This window comes from Manacus vitellinus, unplaced genomic scaffold, assembly GCF_001715985.3.
Source record: "Manacus vitellinus isolate BGI_N305 unplaced genomic scaffold, ASM171598v3 scaffold_3_pilon, whole genome shotgun sequence".
In the NCBI taxonomy this organism is placed as follows: Eukaryota; Metazoa; Chordata; class Aves; order Passeriformes; family Pipridae; genus Manacus; species Manacus vitellinus.
The window spans coordinates 38,915,368-38,937,223 of NW_021940535.1; the positions used below are offsets into that span (position 1 = coordinate 38,915,368).

Genomic DNA, 21,856 nt, shown 5'->3' on the forward strand with positions numbered 1-21,856 from the left:
GAAGTCAGCATACTGCTGGGTGCAGATGAGTTAGCTCTAACCAGATAATTTAAGATGATCTTGACCCTTTACTCTTTCTTCTTTCTTCCCTTACTCATTTTTCTCCTAACAGAAACACGTCATTTGTTGCAATTGCATTAGACCCTCAGAAGTGACTCATCGTATAATGGGTACCAGCAGAATTAATTACCATGAACAAAGGAATTTTTTAAACCCAAATATATTGTTATATCTGAGTTATAAACCTTTGAAATGAAAGTGTTGTCTTAAAAAGCACAGTCTAGTAATAGCACCAGTATCTGCCTCTATAACAAGAACCAGACCTGCAATTAAAAATACTTGCTATTTGAAATGATGTCAAACTTCTGTAGTACCAAATATAAAAGCAAGCAAGACATTATTAGACATTGTCTTAAAGTTTGTCAATTGAAAAACTGAAACACCATAAATGTAAAGGTTCCTGATCTGGAAAAAAGTGTGTAAAATTAAAACCAAATGTATGATGTACTGTAACAGTACCTGAAAGAGTTTAAATGCCTATGTGTGTGCCTATGTACATGTGTATTGTCTTTGCATAGATACTCACACATACAGAAGATGCTGTAGTACTTCACATTTCCTTCCATCTATAAAACTAATTGCAAATTATTTCTTTTTGTTCTTCTCACAGCTGAATTTTTATTCCTCTTGTGGGGTGTTTATCTCTGCTATGCAGTGCGGACAGTCCCATCAGCATTTCATGAGCCACGTTATATGGCTGTTGCAGTTCACAATGAGCTCATTATCTCTGCTATATTCCATACAATTAGGCAAGTGATCTGTAGATCTAGTAATTAACTATTTATCTTTCACGTTTCATATGGTACAACTTAAAATGGGTGAATGGGATAGGATGCATAATGGAAGGTCTTATAAATATGTTTCTGCTAATTAAGAGATTGCTAAACTTAAAAATGTTCCCATGGGATTCAAGAGTATGAAATTATATACTTAGGGTTTTTTTTCAATATAGCTGATAAATTAGGTATATGATAAATTAGGTATAGCAAAACTGCTATCTGTCTTCAGTCATCTACATACTGCTTACTGTTTTGTACCCCTAGAAAAACAGCAGGTAAGAATGTTGGTTTATATGAACTTTTCCTGGTGTATAACAGATTGGTGAGCTGCAGCTATATATTAAGATAACTGTACTGGTTTGGGCATGAAGCATAGTGTTTTATATGCTGACATAAAAATATTGTTATGCCTATGATGGTATATTAGTAATATAAAGCCCATGTTTCTTCTAAAGTCTGTAATGAGCTCTACATTTCATACTTCTAAACTATTTGGGTAGTATTTGGGTAATAAGGGTCTAGAGCTACATGAAAATTGCTATATATTCCTTTCCTACAGAGTACCCTGTAAAAATGAATTGGTCCTAGAAAATGCAAAATAGCAAGATAACATGAGTTTCATCTCATCCTGTAAAACCTCTTAAGACTTTCTTACGATGTTCTCACACCTCCCTTTGCCTCCTGACAGATCTTATCTACTAAGATTATTTTTTTTTGCATTGCTTAATTGACAGTCTTCAAATACTCTTCTCTGTTCCTTGGTCTGTCTTGGTATTCACATTTCTCTCTGTCTTCTTGCTGTTTGCTTTCATGTTTTCTTCTGAGTAAACATCAGCAAAGCAAATCCTTCATCTCAGTTCTTTCCTGGTACTCTTTTCCCTTATCGTTGTCATACAGTTCACTGCATTTTTCAGACTTGCAACTTTTTTTTTTTCTTCCCCTTCTTTTAACCCTGTGTCTCAACATCCACATACTCTCAAAATCTTTACTCCCTATCACAAACATCTGCAAAAGCTATTGTTTAAAATCTATATTTGATGAAAGCATTTTTTTAATTCCTAGTGGATGTAAAATTCAGTTAAAATACTTTTGAATTTATTATAACCAATATGACAACTTCTCAGTCAATTCCCCCCCCCCCCCTTAATTAATATTCCTAAACTGTATTTTGGGCCATGTTAGAAGATACAGTTCAGTGCACTAGGAGACCTATTATGTGGGCTGCAAGTTTCTTTTAACAATAGAGCAGGATGAAAGTAATCTTGGATTAAAGAGAGGGGAAAAGGGAAAAATAGGAAAATATGGCATTTTAATACATGCTTTATGAAGGAGACAGAAAAGGATTAGGTCTTTCAGTTTATCTTATTGACAGTCCTGTGCCTCCAGCCTAAGGTCTGCTGATCTTGTTCTTCTTTTTTTTTTTAGTGTACATTTTGTATTGATTCTTTGCCATCTGTATGATACATGCTGATTTGTTGAAGAAGAATCATGTAGTGTTTATGGATAGGAATTAATAAAATTCACACAATCCCTCCTGAGATTATGTCCATTTCTGCATACAAGTTTTAGTCTATTTCCTTTTTTTTTTTTTTTTTTTTTGCTTTCATCTTCCCTGCCAAGTTCTGGATGCAGTTGAAAGGGTGGATATGTAGGACTCAGATTTATATGACATATCTGAGTTGTCATGAAGTTGAAAGCACTGGAGCCTTGAAGGACACCTACAAGGCAACCATCCAGTTTAAAAACTCCCGAAGCTCATAGAAGATTGATGTGAGCACTAAATAAAACCTTGAACTGTTTGCATTTTGTTTTCCTTTTAAAATATTCCCATTTCAGAAAAAGAGGATTCTGGATTATCTTCAGATCAGCACAGTATTAAATTCCTGTGTTACTCTTTCTCTTATATTACAGACAAACCCCAAATTTATATGGAAAAAATCTCATTCAAATAGAAACCCCATCTCTGTAGGACTGAATGGATACCACAAGCGCTATTTTGCTTTCAGAGGTATTGTATGGCACATATACCTTAATCCGTCAAGATCTCATGCATAAAACAAGCAGAAAACCTTCACAGAATTTGAGGGTTGGATCTGTTCAGGGTTAAACAAATCCAGTGGGCATCATGATGTGGGTGCTTTTTCCTGGCTGTCTGATGGATCTGGCTGCCACTGTTTCCATTTGCAGATTGAGCACATCCGCTGCAGTGCAGTCACACACAGCACGTGGCTGCCCACGTGGACCAGTACAGGCCCAACACAGACAGCCTGGTCCTGTTCCTCCTCTGCAGCTGGGCACGGGCTGAGACCTTGGGTCTTCCAGGTGCAGGTCTCCAGTGTTCTTCCCTCACCTACCTTATCATCTATCTGTCCCAATTCTTGTCTTCTCCCAAATAAACAATCTACCCCTCATTATTTTTTTCTGATTGGTCCAAGTTTTGCTACATCTGTACTCAAATTTGGTATTTGTGATGCCATTAGCAGGGTAATCACAGTCATACATGCTGTTACTGATAGGTTACATTGGTACCAGTGACCTTGCAAGTTCTACTCCCTCAAAGATCCTTCAGTTACCTGTGAAGTTTGGCCATCTTTCAAATGACTCCCTGTTAACCACCTGTGAAATCTTGCCATCCCTCTAACTTTTGTTCACTGTAACATCCAGCAGTTCATGTCATCTTCATCAGTTCTCGTGTTCAGTTAGCTAAACCTCAGGCCTGAGCCTCCTCATATCCCTGCACATCCCAACAGCAACATCTCTGTAAGAAATAATTAATGATAATATTTTATTGTGTTCATGAAACATTTCATTTACAAAGTATTAAACAAGTAATTATGACTGTATTATTGCAGCATATAAACCAGTGTTTCATGCCAGACTATTTCTGTTAACAAAAGCTTCTGCAAAATGTGCATCTGTGAACTTGGATAAGTTGCAAATGTCATTTCTGTCTGAATGATTTTTGTAAACCTGCAAATTGCAAGCCAGCGGTACATCCATTCATCCATTGCATTGCTTACTCTTTCTATCTTTGGGAGCTCACTAAAGCAGACAAGCCAAGCATGCTCCAGCTAGCTTTACCTGCACTGCTTGTTCTACCACCCTTATAGAAAGCTCAGCAAGGAACTGTTTTGTTTGGGAGGTTCAGCCACTCATTTCTAAGCATTCACAAGGCTCTTGGGCCCCGCAGCAGTGAGCTGGGCGGTCCTGCAGTCAAGATCATTTCTCTGCTCCCCACTAAAATGCATTTCAGTTCAGTTCTCTCTTTGATGGCTTATCAGCTGTACTTGGTAGCTGCGATCTGTGGACATCCTGTGTTTATGAAGTGCACTGCAATTTATCATAGTACGTGTGCTTACTTAACCTAAAATCATCCCTTCACATCCTTAATGTATGTAAGCTGCCATAACTCAGCTCAGGCTAGAGAAACTGTGACAATATAAACCAAACGAAAAGACAGCTCAATACAGTGAGAAAGATGGAATAAGCAGTATCACTTAAGGTCTGTTATTTCTTTTTATATTTTGATTTGTTGATTGGGTTTTTTCTGAGTTGTTTTGAAATGTGGTATATAGAAAAAGCATGTGGATGTAATTTTTAGTCTTTATGAAAGCAGTACAGAACAAAACCAGTTGTGTTTGGCCATTCAATGAAAAGAAACCTAAGGAACATTAAAGATATTAAATCTAATGCACTGGAGAAAACGCAGTGAATTGCAAACCTGAATTCTATTTTCAGATTCATTCTTGTTTCAAGACTTCAGTCTGACTGGATGGTGATGCTGTTCTTTGCACACACACATTTGACTGTGACAGTCACTGTTGGGCTACTTCTGATTCCTAAGGTATTTGAGTCTTCTGTCTCTTTTCTTTTGCCAAGACTAAGGCAGATAAAAGTTGTCATGCAGAACCAATTCTGTATAAATCTAGCAAGCAACTGATAAAAAAGGAAGATGTAAAATTTGGCTATTTGGCTACCTAAAAAGCTGGTTTGGTTTGTTTTTTTTAAAAAAACTTACACATTTTCAAAGATTCTTTCTTTCAGCTCTCAAAATTCCAGGAGTTTAAAGTACTTAAAATTTTGTTGTGATTAATATAAGAAGGAAAGAATCCTGCCCAACTATACTTTTTTCAGGTGTTTGGGTGACTGTGCTGCTGCCAGAGTTAGCAGGGAACAGAAAAAGAGTTTAGGCAAGGGGATAGAAAAACTAGAATCAGGAGACTGGACTAGCCATGAGTCAGGGAGGTTGGGATTTAAACCAGGCAGTTATAGGCTGAAAAAGTAGAGCCCTTTGCAAATCAGAGCCTGGGATGGACATATGCTGCATACTGGGAGGAGACATGGCCCATGACATGGAGCCAGGAGCAGTGTTGGGTGCCAGCACTGTAGGGGCACAAGTACGAGGGGGATGACAGGAGTCGGGGAAGAGAAAATGCTCCAAGCGCTGCAGTCACCTCCCATCGGGCACTGAGACTGGAGTGGCAATATGTCAGTGTCACCAGGGACAGGAGAACTGCAGGAAGCTCCACCTGTCTCTAGCACTGATCCCCAGGATTTGAATGGAGCATCCTTCTTAAGACAGTACCCCAGCAAAGGGAATGATTTTATAATGGCTTTTGAAATGACCAGTCATATTAATCTAAAGGTCAGGAGCAGAGGTGAAAGCTACATATGAAGGAAGAGCATTAAGCAGTTTGAGTTGATAGAATTTTCAGGTTAATGAAGCTGCTATTCCCATCTTTTGCTTGTGTGTCAGAACAGGGTATGCTGATAATTGTCAAATATACATACATCGAACAGTCACAACAAGGGGACACATGGATGCAGCCTTAAACTGCATAATCTTGTTTTATTTTAAATTACTTTTCTGGTCTTTAGCAATAGTCTTATATATTCTACTTTATATTCATATACTTTATAAGGTATCTTCAGAGGTGTCTTTCTAAACTAGCCTAGAAAATTTGTTGAGCTTTCTGAAGCTGATTCATAACTACTGTTCAACATTTTAATTTTTAGCTTATTATCTGTGTAACACTGCGGAGGCTTTTCTTCCAACATACCAAAGAATTCAGGGAATTAAGATTCACAAGGTTCTGTTCTATTCATAAACTCCTGAAGACAGATGACTGTGTGAACAATAGTAACTACAGATGAGTGAATCAATATGAACAAAAAAATTATGACAAACACTCTACAACTCTTAATTCAAGCATTTGCTAAAACACAGAAGAGAAAAATTATCTCCCTTTTCATTAGTTTCCATCTTTTTTCTTTTATTTTTCCTTTTTTGGCCACCTCATGTCTTCCTTTTCAGGGTCAGGATCTAAAATGGAAAAATTGCTTTCCACAGGATTATTAAACTGTATGGAATACAAAATAGTGTTTTACGGTTTCAGCTGCCTAATTGAAAATACTGTCTGAAAGTCTATTTCTATCCTAGCTTAATTGAAATGCCATTTAAAGAGGTTTAAACAAGCATCAAAACAAGTAGGAATTTTTTCTTATGTAAATCTCTAAGATTTATCAAGTTAAGGCATCTTAATAAGAGTTCCTTCCACACAATACTGATATTCTATAGGACACTACTTATGCCAGTGAAGATTATAGCTAGTGTTTTGAGTTCGAGAATCGCATGAAATCTGTAGAAGGATCATTGTACCATAAAAACTGCTGTAAGCTCTTACAGTGATGTTGGAGTAAACTTTTGCACTCATGGCAACCTCTCTTTTATGAATACTTATTGCAGTTTTCACATTCAAGCAATAACCCAAGAGATGATATAGCTACAGAAGCTTATGAAGATGAGCTCGATATGGGTCGATCTGGATCCTACCTGAACAGCAGTATCAATTCAGCATGGAGTGAACATAGTTTGGATCCTGAAGATATTCGGGTACATATAACTGATTTGAATAGCATTCATTTTCAAGAACAACACTTTTTCCTACAAGTAAACTCCAAATTGCATGCATTTATCTTTCTTTGCAGATATCAGCTGAAAAAGGCTAGCTTAGGTCTCTTATGATTGTGGTATCAGGTCATGTAAAATCTCATGGAAAGTATTCACTAGTGTGAAGAGATGCTGAATTATTAGTTGCAGTAAAAGTCATACTGGCAGTTAAGGAGGAGGAATCATCCACAGCAAGAGCTGTTTATCAGTTTACATAGGCTCTTTGAATTATCTTGAAGTGCTAACAACATTTGGTTTCAGTGTGATTAGCCATTTGTATGTAACATATAAATAAGCATATATAACTGCATAGATAAAATTTTAAAAACGTGCTTAAAAGAAAAAAATGATTCCTATTTTACATGATAAAAGGGGTTATATTCTGAGAATAAAGAATAGCTATAGAGATCAGCAGGAAAGCATACAACACAGCATTGCAAAATGTGAAACGTACAGCATAAATGCATATGAATTATGTGTGCTGTGGAAAGTAACATTTTTAAAGTGGAAAAAAAATTGGATTCAATTTGGTGGAGAAATAGCAAATTCAAGAATTAGAAAAGACAGTGAAGTAAGTTTAATGCCATTGTTAGAGCAATAGATCTTGCACTCATCAGGCTGCTTGTTTGACTGTACTCGCTCTGTACATACTAGTTTTGCCATTCACTTTGCTTTGCAGGATGAGTTGAAGAAACTATATGCCCAGCTTGAAATCTATAAAAGGAAAAAGATGATTGCTAATAATCCACATCTCCAGAAAAAAAGGTGCTCTAAAAAGGGCTTGGGGCGCTCGATAATGCGACGTATTACAGAAATCCCTGAGACTGTCACCCGGCAGTGCTCCAGGGATGAGAAGGACTTGATGGAGCACAGCGCTGTGAAGAGCTTGGCCACACTGAAGAAAAATGCACAGGATTCCACAAGCTGTGCAAAGCCAAAGGAAGAGACTTTGAAAAACAGGGTCTTTTCCTTAAAAAAGTCCCACAGCACTTACGATCATGTTAGGGATCAAACAGAAGAACCAAATGGCTTAACTACAGAAAGTGCAGAAGTTATACCTGCTGAGAAAACACTCCTGGACTCCTTGAATGGTAACAAATTAACCAAAAATGCTCCTGAAAAAGTTGAAGCTGTCTCCACTGAATCGGTCCCTTTGGTGTGCAAATCAGTAAGTGCACATAATTTAAGTGCTGATAAGAAACCTCTGCATCCAAGAACGTCTGTATTACAAAAATCCCTCAGTGTTATTGCTAGTGCCAAGGAAAAGACTCTGGGACTAACAGGTAAAACACAAAGTCTAGAAGAAAGCACTAAATCTCATAAACCTCAGCAGAAGGGTAAGGAGGCCAGCAAAAAGCACTCAGCCTCTGATAAGGGGGAACATAAGGATTCCCACAGGAAAAACTCTACCCACTCTGAGGAAACAAAGAAAGCCCATAAATCTGGAATTATTAAACAGCAAAGGGTTAGTCAAACACCTGCAAATCCAGACACAGGCCCAGGTAAGTCTTTGCACAAGGACAATTTCGACAGAGGAGAAGTTTGTCCTTGGGAGATATATGACCAAATTCCTGGTCCTGTGCCTTTTGACTCTAAAGCTCAAAAACATGTATCTATTGCTTCCTCAGAGGCAGAGAAAAACCACCCTTCCCAGCCAAAGGGGAAGACTCATCATAAGCTGAAGACACCTGAGGGGTACCAACAGTCAAATCAAAAGAGCTCAGAGAAGGTGGAGGCAGCCACTCGGGAGACACAAGAGCAGCAGGTCTTTGAAAATGAGAAAAACCAGTCAAATTCCAAGTCTCAGGTCGCTCCTGGGCTGAAGTGTGAGAATGTTAATAAATATACACCTAATACCTGTCCTGGGGAGCGGGAGGAGCTGCCCCAGAAAGCAGCAGAAAAGGAAAACCTCAATAAATTGGCAGAACAGAAAAAAAATGCCTCTTCCGAGGGAAATGTGCTTTCATCTAACTCCCATAAGCCAAGTAGTTTCTTACAGCAACCTTTAGCATCTCGAGCTGAAGTCTGCCCTTGGGAGTATGATACACCAGATTTACCAAATGCAGAAAGAAGTGTAGCTTTACTGAACACCTCTGCTATAAGTGCAAATAAAACAGCAGCACCTCGAAAATAAGAGGCTTTTGGACTGAGGAGGGTAGCAACATTGAGAAGAAAGACAACAGGAAGGACAGAGAGGACTTAGGCCAAAAGGATCTGAAAATTCCTAAGGAGCATCACTTAAATCAAGGGAATCAGCACTACAAATAAGTAGAAGTGAAGTAAATTATCATTGATGTTGTTATTATTTATTTGTTGAGTGCCAACAATGTGATTAGCAATGCCCAGAATATGGTCCCTGCTCCAAGGATTTTACTGTGTCAGTGAAAGAAATCTGCCTTTGTGAAATCACTTCTCATTTAAAAGAAAAATAACATGATGATAACAAACGCACAGTGTAGATCTTAACCGAATTATTTCTGGATGCCGTAACTTGCTTTAACTTGCCCTTGGGACTTTAAAGATCCAGCAGAAGTAGGGCACAGAAAATGTTCTGATGGCAGAAAGGGGTATCAATGAGCAGCTTATTAAAATGACGACTTTTCACTTTATATATTTAATCTAAATAGCACTGCTAACTCAATGCATCCCAAAAATATTTTCTATAATGGTTGCTCTCATTTTCTTATTACTATATGTTTAAGTACACCGTTGTGTCTCATATTAAAGCATTCCAGATTGTATAATTTTTGCAAATAACTTTGATATTATGTGACACAACAACATATTTATGCAATCTGCAGATACTTTCTTTTAATTGCAAGTTAAAATATCATTTTGTTTATATATAGAATTGCAGTAATCTTTCACTGGCTATGAAAGCCGTAATTCTTATCAGGAAATTCTTTTGATCTTTGGAGATTATTTTTTTTTCCTTTCCTGTGATTTATATAGTGAATTTTTTTGTTTACTCTCTGTTATTTAAATTTATAGTTTGATACTGTATTATTCAGGAGTTTTATATGCAGTAAGTTATGCACTTCCCTGTTAATGTTCTTTGTTAGTAGTGGAAATTCAGTCGTCTTAGCTGCATATTAGGACAACTTATCTGGTTTTTTGTTACTAATTGGAAAATATCATCTAACAAAACAGAACTCTTACTTTAAACATTGATTGTGATGATCTTATTCAGTATTCCCTGCTGAGCATATCCTGCTAAATAAGGTAAGAAAGAATGACAGTGAATATACCCCAGAAATGATCACCTGTTTTACTAAAACCACACAGCTCTGGGAAGTATATTAGCTAACCTATATAGAACAACACTGTACTGTTTACCCCTGATGGCAAACCTCACAAACTTCGCCCCTGAGTGAGAAGTCCAAAATATTACTCTTCCCCATACATGCAATTGTAAGAGGTAATGGGAATGGAAATGATGGCACTTCTCTCCCACTCTCCAAAATGCTTTGATTTTTTTAAAATTTATATGTACATTTACAGTAAAAGTTAGTGTTTAATACAGTGCTACTTTTCAGCAATAGCTACAGTCCTCATCATGCATATGAGCTTAATTCATAAATGGCCCATCCACAACTATGAGTCTTAGTGATGGTTCACCATCAGGGCCTGAGGACATATTGTAAAGATTCCAAGGAGTATCAGTAATTATGAAAAACCCCCAGCCATCTAAATGTGGTACCAGTAAAGTGCTGTTCACTGAAACTGGCTATACATAGTGTACTCCAAAACAAAGACAGCTCAGTCCTAAAGAACTTGTGCAATTTGAGAGAAGTGATGGGATTCAGTGGAAGAACATGAAATGAGGGTGATTGAATAGAACGTGTTGTTTAATATATATATAATATATATAAAAATAGATATTTATATATGTTTAATATATATATATAAATGTCATATCTAATACACACATGCACATACACGTATGTAGTATAAACTGATTTTTGTGGCATCATAGAAAAGTGGCTTAAGATAAAATGCAATGAGCAGAGGGGCACAGACAACCTGGGCATGAGGAGGACTTTTTCTGTCCTTTAGAAGGGAGAGGAGTCTATGGGCATGTCTAGACTGACAGATCAAGATATATCTGATCTTCCTACTGCCTCTGCTAAGCCCTAATCTGGAATATGCCAACACTTAAGCCAGCTGGGGACAAGTTGGCTCAGGTCTTGGTGCTGTCTAAACACATTGACCTCACTTATAAATTCTCCTCATAGCTCCAGATTAAGTGGCTGAGCTGCCCCAGCCTACCTGGTTAGCCAGAATGATGCTCAGTTACACCACAAGGACATGCTGCCTCAGGTCTTTACTACCCTGGGCTTGTCCGACTCTCCCACCCCTCTTTTGTAGGGCCTAGGAGATCTGACTGGCACCCTTGCAACCCAGAATCCCTGTTTCCCCCATGAAAGGGAGTCAGACATATGAGCCTGAGTGCTTTGGACATCAGTGCACCCACTTTGTACACACAGTGCCAGTGGCATCCTATGTGCAGCCCAAATCCAGCTCTGTCCTTAGTGTGGAAAAGAGCTGAGGTTAGACTTGGTGTGCTCAGCTTCTCCCTTCCCAGTCCCAGACACTAGTGGAATTTGTCTGTAAATTTTCTGTCAACTTCAGTGGGACTTGATCAGCTCTTCAGAGAGAAAGTAACCCTATATTTCTATGGGAAGAAGTCCATCCTGGGAACATGGCTTCCTGGGGGTCCTCCAGGAGCACACTGACCCTGTATGCAGAGAAATACACAGTTTTAAACCTGATGAAATGCTTACCACCTCACACCTCCCCTACCCTCAAAGGGAGGTTCTGCAGCCCATCTTAGCAGTGGTTTGTGGGAACGGGATGGGGGGACAGCTTATTGCAGGCTGCCCTGACTCACAAAACTAGTGCTTTGTCAGACCCAGGCAGTGACGTTAGAAGTGGGAATCCATGGAGGAATCATGAAACTAGATATTTGTGTGTTCTCACTGCCTCTTGGAGACAGATGGTCGCAAGGAGCAGGCACCAACCCTCTTGCCCTTGCTCGTCTGGCCCTCCATCCTCAACCTCAGAGCTGAGCAAGGACACAGTGCCCATGCCCTGCTCTGTGGGAGCCGTGTTGGGGTGCAGCACACACCAAGGATGAGGGGATCCACACTGGCAAAGTGTCCGCACAGTACCACTGCCCCTTGCATTCCTGGCAGGATCAAGCCCTTCATGCATGATTGTGTCTGTGCCACTGCTATGTATCTATAATTCCTTGCTTGGTTTCTTTTCCCTTTCTTTCTCTTTTTAAAAGATAACTTCATTAGAAACACAGAAACAAAGCCCAGTCCTTGGCTGGTGTACAACAGCCCAGTTGCACAGCAAGTAAAAAGCTGGTTTACCAGGGAAGGCACTGGTTTGTATATTCTCGTTTGGGTTTGATTTTTTTCATCCTGACCGTTTCCTTCACTTCTTAAAAAGTGTCTGTTATGGTTCTTTAGGCTCATTGTAGTCACATCCCCTAAGACTGACACAACTGGGGAACTTTCCTTTAGAAGACAACAAAGCTTTCCCCAGTCTTTTAAGAAACTGATCTTTGGACTACAGATTCAATTGGGACTTAAAATTATTTCACATTTAAGAAAATGAGGGGCCAAACTTCACACAACTATTCTATTTCACTATGATGCTACTAGAAACATTGCTTAATGAAGACATACTAAGTTAGACATAAATAATGTTCTGTATTTCATAGATTTTTCTCCACCAGCAAATATGGGCTAGATTGCTTAGTTGTCTTTTTCTGGAGTTTCATTATCATCGTTCAGCCAAGAGAAGTGCAACTCTAGAATAAATATGTTATAAAGATGTTTTCTAGCATATCTGTTCAGAGAAAAGACAATAAACATGAAGGTCACAAACATTTGCTAGGTTGTCCTTTTAAATGCATGTGCAAGCTGCATTTCTCCTTTATTTCTAAGACATGGTTTATAAAGAATTAGATTTATACCAATCTTATTAGACTTGTATAATTTATGCAAGATTATGCGCTTTAAAATATAAATCAGTACACACCTATCGTCAGCTTTGGTGGCATCATAGACTTGAAACCGGACAATACTTTTATATTTGCTCTCCTTAGGCTTTTGCATGCATATGACAACAGGCAGGCCTGAGCAAACACTGCCTTTGACTTTTAACATTTTAGCTACTCCAAGTTGTAGAGTATATAAAGCTGTAAGTCTCTTCACTTTATAATGTGGTTCTTATGACAATGTTATCTGGCAACCAACAGCATCCACCATGAAATACTTAATAGATTTATGTTGTAATGTGTTGCAGCATGTAAATAATGTAACTTCTCTGCAATAAAGCACATTTATATGAAATCTGTCTGCAGGCTTTTGTGTTGTGGTCTTCTGAAGCCATTACCAATCCAAGCTAAACAGGTTTCCCATCAAACTTCTAAAGTAGCTAATTTTACAGCTTATATGATCTGATCATGTCTAGCATTTTCTGGATTTTCCTCATATTTTCTTAACATCAGCCTTTAGAGTAGATTTGTACTGTGTTCAGGATTTCTGGTTAAGGAAATAGCTCTGTTTTCTCAGTGGTTGCAATTTTGAGGTGAAAAAACTGTAGAGGCTGTTCTATTTTTTAAATTTAATGGCAGCTACAATATTAAAAATAACAGGAAGTAACTGGATGGCATTTTATCATGTCACTGTAAAATCCTACAGCTCATCTGTACGGTATGTGTGTATACCTGAATTCCTCATCTAAGATATGTGTCTAACAGATATAGGAAAGATACAAAGAATGGTAACAAAAAAGATCAGAGATAGAAAATGGCAGCTGTGTAAGTGCAACTTGTTTAGCTTGGGAGAGAGGTGACTCAGAAAGGGGGATGAGATCTATATAAAATTATGAAGGATTTGAAGGTAATTAGGAGACTGGAATTTGCTGGATTTTCTCATGTGGAAACTACAGAACACCCAGGGTGGCCATCATGCAGCAGCTTAAAACAAATGAAGTTTTCTTCTGTATATGGCATAAATAAATTGTGAAGCTCATTTTCACAGATTGCTGTGAATCTCAGGAGATGTGACAGGGAAAGAAGGGAAAGGGAATTACTTATGTTCCGTAAATGAACTGTATACAAGTCCTCTGCAAGCAAGAAGTCCAGAAAAATAAGACCTGGAGATTTTTCTTTTAACCACTCCATGGAGCTCAGCTCAAATTGAGAGCAGCTTTGCTCTCTCAGGTGCAGGGTGTCAAAATTAATAGTGGCCTTTTGAGCCCCACTTCTGACATTTTCACAGTTTTTAACAAGTAAGGGAATGATTTCCAAAGTTTTATGGCTTTGGAAATCATCCACAGCTGTATTTTCAAATACCATCTTGCTTCTCCCATTATATTCCATGAGAGGAAACCATGACTGTGCCTGCCCAGCCATGAGAAGCTGGGGCGGGGGGTTGTCCCACCATCAGCCTGCTGGCACCCATGGGGAGGGGATAGAGAAGGCAGATGGGCTCTACACAGTAGTACATGGTGGGAAGAAGAGAAATACAGGCATAAATGCAAACAAGAGGCTCAGAATGAATATTCAGAAAAGTTTTTCACCGTGCGAAGTCAAACAGTGGAGAAGTTTTCCCAGAGGTTGTGCTGTTCCCATCCTTGGAGCTTTTCTTGGATAAAGCCCTGATCCTGTAGATTTGAACAGCAGGTTGGAGACCTCCTGAATGATCCCATTGTCCTGTGAAAAGTGTTTACTACCAGAACTTACCCCTCACATGATCCTTTGGAAGGCTTGCAGGTGGATACCAGGTAGCTCTGACTCCTGCCCAGGAGCACAGGACACACATTCATTTAGACAATACATAACTGTGGGCAAACCCTCTGAACAAACACCAGCTGCCATAACAGGATTTGGCTTTTCCTCTGACCTCCAGAGCCCAGATGATCATGGTAACAAAGTGAAGAAGGAAATTATTTTTTTTAGAGCTGGTTGGGTAGAAGTTTTAGCTGCCTATGCCGAGTGAGTACTTGAGCTGATGTACAATTGAAAGAAACTCCATAAAAATTTTAATGTTTTTCTCTAACACTTTGAGGATTTTTTTAAAATCAGTGTTGGGTTCTGAAGGAACCATGAAGAAATTCTGAATCTGGGGGAGGGGGGAGGTGAATGCAACTCTTCAAAATGGCAGTTGATTTGATTCAGGGTTACAGGGCTGCCAGCCTGCCTGCAGAGAAGTTATTTCAAGCTGAATGTCGTTTTGGTTTTTTTTCAGTAAAATAATATTTCTGACAGGGTTGGAGCCAACTTTTCCAATTCATAAGGAGCTTTTTCATCAACTCAGAAATTAGCTTTAACAATGCTAGAAATTTAGTAAAGGATATTGATCGTTGGTTGGCAAGCTGCCATTGTGTTGCAATATTCAAACTTCTGCTTCTTTAACACTTGGAAAATTAAACATTATCGCTCCATTTCTGCAGGTGATTTTTCTTTTCTTTTTCTTTTTTTTTCCCCCATTTATTTATGAGTTAACTCTTTTAGTCACGGAAAATGCACAAACAAATCAAAGCCTGGACATTCTACCATGAAATTACTGGCTTTTAGATTGCTAGATATATGAGTTGATTCAAATTTCTCATTGTTTCAAAGCATGAAAAAACAGTGCATTGTACCCAAAATAGCCATGTATTTTTGAAATATGCATTTATGATCTTCTCTATAATATAGATATGCATAGCAATTAAAGAGAAGCAGTTAAAAGAGAAGATTGCTAAACCTGCTCAGTGGAAATCTTTTCATGAAATTCAAACCACTCGGTGTCTTTTGGGTCTACAGGTATAAAATATGTGCCTATGTCTTTGCTTCTTGGCTGTTGGGGAGATGTTCTGAGGCAGAGCAAATGCAGATCCACCACAGCACGGGTTGTCATGCCCACATGGGTGAACTCCTGCTTCCCTGCTTGATGGTCACCTGCTGTGCCCTTAGTTAATGATGGGGAATCATGGAGTAGACTTAAAAAACTGTATTTGCCTGATGGGCTTGGCAAACACCCGTAATTGTGGCTCTCTGCTGTACCTTCTCCCCTGCTGCTCCACAGAAGCTGCCAAGAGCAGTGGAGATGGGATGGGTTTGGATGCTGCAGGGTTGTCAGAGTGGGGCAGAGTGAGTCTTCTGGAGGCTGCCTGGATCTTTTTGAACACTATTAGTTGTACTGCTTGACAGGTGATGTTGGCAGGGAGTTTAGACTGGCTGCAGTACTACAGATGAAAAACACATTGATCCGACATACTTCAGTGCCAAAAATAGTATCATATAACGATGTCTTTGCCATGAAAGGTTTTTTTAAACTGCAGGGGGGTAAGAATCGTGTGGTTCCAAAGCAGTCATCTTGGAGACATCATCAAAGGAAAATCACAGCAGCACTGGAGAAGCCACCTGTCCAGCTCTGTTCCCACATGATATTTTATGAGGTACTTGGCAACTGCACAGGATTTGTGTAAGCCAGCAAAATTGACTAGTGCTTCTCTGTATACAATATATTTTATGTTTATATTCATTTTAATGCTTTTGTTTTACAACATTTCTCTTTGCCTTTATTTACAGCACTTTTGGTATCTCTGTGATGATTTTTTGATCCAATGAGATAAAATTGCATATTCTTTATTTTGTTAAAAATGTGATAGTGAAAATCCTAGCATTTCTGAGGGAGAAAATAGAACAAAACAATGAGGATTTTGTTTACTGCTTTTGTATTCAGAACCAATTATTTTAGTATTAAGGAGCTCAGAGAAAACTTTTGTACATTTCTAATTGATCAAATACTGCTGTGTACATTCTGTCTATTTAAAACCCATGTGATTTCAGCTGAAGCAAGTATGTATCTTGTAGTGCCCAAAACTTATTTTTTTCTGGAGGTGCATTTGACCCAGTGGGGATGAGTTTCAACAGAAGGTGCAGAAACCACAAATATATATTGAAGTTCCATGCCTGCATATGATTTTTGGCTTTTATCACCATTTTATGCTGTTCCTGCTTTTATCTCACAGTAAATTGCTTTTTTATGGAAGTAAATTATTTGGATATTGTTACTTCCAAAGTGCTTGCATGTTTGGAGTGTCAAACAGGTAGATTATAAAAGGAAATACATTTACACAAAACAAACAATGCAGCATCTGGGGGCTTTTTAAGCAGAATTCCCACTTTCCTCTGCTTGTTTGTTGTCTCCTCGCTTGGGGAACATATTTTCTACTGTAACTTAATATGACCCAAAAGAAGACTTAGAGGACAGGTTACCAAGTTGCTGGATGAGAGGCAAACTATTAGTTAATTATTAGCATAGAAATTACTGATTTTCAATGCCACTAGGAAATTAATTTAGCCTCCATTTCTCTGTGAAAACTCAAGTCTGAAAGTCTAGTTTATTGGGTTTGATGGCAATAAAAAAATCTACAAAGCCAGCAATAGAGTCCATGTAAAACTGCTTGGAGAAACAGGCTGATGTGAAGCCAAGTGGACTGTTGGTGTGGGAAACTGTTTGGAACAATACAAAGAACTACACATTGACTCTATCCAGCATTAATTTTGCACTAGCAGGAATTAGTTATTAGAACCAAACATGAAAGAAAATGTGTTTGACGGTATAAACACTGTCAAACTCTATTTTCAGCTGGACTGCAATGGAGAGACCACAAGCTCATACAAAGTAGGCCAGTGAATTAGGTGGCCTGTGTTAAGTCAGGATCTGGTTCACATTCATACCAGGGAAACAGAAACCTGCTGTCAGCAATTCACCTGATACAAAACCCTTAAGGAACAAAAAAGCATTCATTATCTCAAGAGCTGCCACTGCCCATTCAGATCCCTGCTTTCCAGCTGGTGGTCCCACCAGGTGCTTACTGCCCTTTGCCACCTTGCAGGTAGTACAAAAGGTCTGCCTTTTCATTGGAAATGTCACAGAGGCTTATGCTTGGTTCTGCCATCTTTTCAGCCAGAGGCCAGAAGCATTGTGCTGCAAACTAAAGCTCTTTTCAGCTTTTCCTCCTGGCTGTTCAGCTCCCTTTAATCACCAGAGTTACTTTCCCAAGCTCAAGTACTGGGCAGATGGCAGCACTATTATCGTTATCTTCTTCAAACATCCCACTTTATTGTTTTAAAATCGTGCTACCATACAGACTAAAGCCATGTTGTCCCCTTGCCCCGACCAGAGATAGCCAGGACAAAGCCACACTCATTTACTTTACTGCTCAGCTGTAAATTTCCAGTGTAATATTTGGCAAATCATTAAGGGGCAAATTTTTTACATAGGTACTGGTCTGACTCCCAGGCTCCCTGTGCCTTGATTTCCCATCACTGTGTGACAAAGACCTGACTACTTCCTACTGATGGTAGGAAGAAGGATGCAGTTAAAATCTTACAGTCTTTAGATAATTTTGATAGCATTAATAAACCCATGTATGGTACTGCTCCTCACCTTCTGTATGACAAAGGATTATATGGTGTTGAATGACAGTAAAAGGTGATTCACAAAGCAGGTTATTATCAACTTTCAAGTATGGAAGCTTGCTTAATGTAAGCAATTTTATACCGTGAGAAATTTCCTCCTGGCTCTTTTATAATTTACATTTTTCCTTAGCAAAATGAATAAAGCCCAGACAAACTCCAAGTTGAAATAACCTGACCTTTTCCTATATTAAAATTCTTATAGTCTCCTGAGTTGTTCAGAAGTAGGAAATTAATACTTGTTGTTTTTTAGCACCATTGTCAGGAGTTGTCCAGAATTTCCCCTGCCCACCTGCACAGCTTGCTGCTGCTATCACAGCATTCCTGTGTACGCATGGAGAGCAAATTAAAAATCCTCCTTGCTTCTCCAAATACTATCCAAATGTCACAGGGAGGGTCTTGAGTATTTGCATCTCTGGCACATCTGGTACAGTTTTATGTGTGTCTGTTTAATTTCAGCAGGTCTTAATCTCTGTTCAATTCCATGGAGCCAGGTAAATTCAAATAAATAATATCGAAGTCTGTTCCTCTTTACACCCTTAAGTAAAATAGCTGGGCTCTGTTAAACAGGGCTGATTCTGCTCAGAAGAAAGCTAAGTTGTGGCACCATGTGGAGATCAAATCTGTTGTGAGCAGCTAGTTTGTTTGTACTTAATGTCACTGTCACAACCTTCATGCGTAGTAAACTCAGATCTTGAAGAAAGCTTTAGGTGCATTTCCTGATCCTCTTTTCTAGTGTTCTCTGCTGATCTCCTTCAAGGACTGTTTTCTCCCCCTCTTCTTTACAAACAGTGATCAAAACGAGCTTATGTACTAACATTGGCTCAGATGCACAGATGTCTCCTAGTCTTTCATATTTCTTTTTAACCCCTTTTTCATGCCTGAGGTCCAGCTCTTGCTCAGCCTGATTGGAGCTCTTCTCCTTCAGTGGGATTTTTTATCTCTACCTGTTGATACCAAGCAGGACACTGAAAACAAGAGACACTTAGAAGCCCTAAGAATCTAGGTGTTTTTAAAAATCTTATTTACCCCATCTGTCCTGCATGCTTCCTTGTCTTTGATTCTCAGCTTTTCCATGTGTGTCAGACACAAATTTCATGTTAGAGTTTTCCTCTGCCTTCTCCACTAAGTCTGTGCTTGTGGCTTTGCTAAAGCCCCCTGTTTTTCCAATTCAGCTTCAAAATAATTTCAGCTAGCAAAGACCATGTGCTCCATCCTGACATCCCAGACATTCATCACCCCTCACCTTGACATCTGCTCTGAATTCTCTTCTCCCCATGGACACGTGTTTTACTCCAGACACTGCTGCCCTACTTGAGTGAATCCCCCTCTGCCTTATCTTCCCTAGTCTTTCTGGATTCCCTAATCAGGCTGGAGTGGCATCACGATTGCATCAATTTCTGTTGTGGTGGCAATTATACAGAGATGCACATGCAAAATTAAGTGCTGATTTACTCTTTTTTTAGTCTTTACAGCCTACGATTATAGGAAGAAAAAGACAAAATCAAAATAGGAAGAGGGATAACTATCATGTGAGTATAATGAACACATCACTGACACAAAAAAAATGTTCACCATTTTCCAGCTATTGAGATATTGTCTATGATTTGTAAAGAGTACTTTTCAAACAAAAATAAAAAAGATAAAAATAATTTTATGTTATTAAAATAATTCTGTTGACGAAACTAAATTCTGTATGTATCCATACTGTTTCATGAAACATGAACTTTACAATAATGCAGGAAGACTCTGCTCTTGTTTGCATAAACTAGAGATTCTTAAGAGAATTTTCTAGCTCCTTTTTCTAAATGTTTTGTTGATAACAATGTAGCCAAGTGCACAGACTGCTGCTTCTTTCAAGTCCAGTTCCCAAAACCGTGATTTTTCTTTCTTAGGACCATGCTGGATTAAGATTTGCTTTCTTTAGAAAAAGCTGTTTCAGTAGCAGCTGGCTGTGACAGGGGCTGTGATGCTGATAAATGAATCGCACTGAAGGACAGTCTCTGCTGCTGGTCTGCTGTACCTTCTGGATGCATCCTTCAAGTGTCTTGGATTTTGTATTGAATGCTCCCTTATTACTATTACTACCAGGAGGAGGAGTCCTTTGACCTTGCTGCTGTTGTCCCTCTGCTGTGTGACATTCTGATGATACTGTTCATATGCTGTATCTAATGCCAGACTTCTCTGTCTTGCTGCTCCTAACCAGATCAGCTTTCTAGATGAGGTGCTGCCTGTCCCCCATTACTTTTCAGTGAATTTAATGCCTCACTCTCTGAGATCTGCAGACACCCTATATACATGTTGTGTAAGTATTTTTTTAGTTGGCAAGTTGTCTATTTAACTGGACGTTTTCTCTTGTATGCTGCCCTAAGTGGGGCTTCTACAGGGGACTGCAGTGTACAGTCTACTCACAGAGGTTTTTTGTGCTCCCTTAGTCTCTGTGGCAGACTTGGCTTCCTCAAGGGTGTGTTGCAGTTGTTTGGCATTGCCAAGGAGGGATTTTGCCTGTTTTGGTGGCAATCTGTACTGGCAACTTGGTCTTTCTTTTGCCTTGTGGTACCCAGCAGCAGATGCTTCTGGGTAGTTGGCACTGCCTTGAATGAATGTCACCATGTGGAAATCTACATGTATGTGAGTCTTCTTTGGGCCCTTGTATGGTCAATGGAGATTTATTCAGTATACTTCCTGGGGTCAATGGCAGAATTCCTTTCACACTAAAGACAGTGCCTATAGAAGGTAGTTGCCATCTTTCCATTTTCCAAGGAAGATTAGGATGACTAGCTCAGATTTAGAGGTATCCAAGATGTCTCATACTAGGTGAGATGTGGGATCCCACATAGGACATGATTCATCCTATACTGTACATATTGGCACTGACAATGCCTTAGTCTTCTTTCCAGCCTTCCAACTTTTCATTTGGCAAGGATCTTTCAAATACCTAATCTTAAAACCTTGGTGATTTTCTGAGTAAGGCAGAAAGACACAGGCCAGACAAATTCTTTGCTTTTAAACAGAATACATAATACCTGTTAATATTCAGTATAGAATGGTCATGTATACAGAAATAATGTACTCCTTATCACTAAAAGGGAACTTTGTCAGCTCTCCCAGGAGCTGAGTGGGGATTTCATTAAATTGAAGTGTCTCCATTTGGGTCCTGATTACTTTGTTTATTGCACATTTTGTAGGGTTGCATGTTGTATCTATACTCTCATTTGGTCCCTTGCACCCAGCAAATGGGTACCAGCCTACCATTAGGGGATCAACAAACCCCCATCAAGTCCAAACAATTATTATTCCACTCTTTCTGCAGCAGGGAAATGTTGTGCTTTCTGCAGTAAGAGGTGTCTGAAGGAATAAAATGTAATTACAGTTCCACCTAGAGCTTGGTCAAGCTCCATCTGTCTTGCTGAGATGAACGTTACAGCTACAAACTGTGCCAGGAGCTGATGAGTAGGAGTCTGCCTGAATTACCAGCCTGTTGTCTGCTCCTTTCATGAGTGTGGTTCTGTTATTTAGTGGCAGTCTGATATGAATACCAGTGAAACCAGAGGGAGTTTTTCCACTGACTTAAGT

The 21,856-nt window shown here is 39.0% G+C and overlaps 1 protein-coding gene across 1 annotated transcript in view; it reads left to right on the forward strand.

Annotated features, from left to right (window-relative positions):
- Positions 1-10,025, forward strand: part of GPR158 (G protein-coupled receptor 158) — a 182,146-nt gene extending 172,121 nt beyond the window's left edge. Inside the window, exons 10-14 of the mRNA XM_018075879.2 lie at positions 671-809; positions 4,578-4,683; positions 6,586-6,732; positions 7,469-8,291; positions 8,418-10,025. Coding sequence (XP_017931368.2) covers positions 671-809; positions 4,578-4,683; positions 6,586-6,732; positions 7,469-8,291; positions 8,418-8,923 — 1,721 coding nt within the window. The 3' untranslated portion in view covers positions 8,924-10,025. The remainder of the gene's footprint in view (positions 1-670; positions 810-4,577; positions 4,684-6,585; positions 6,733-7,468; positions 8,292-8,417) is intronic.
- The last annotated feature ends 11,831 nt before the right edge of the window (positions 10,026-21,856 follow it).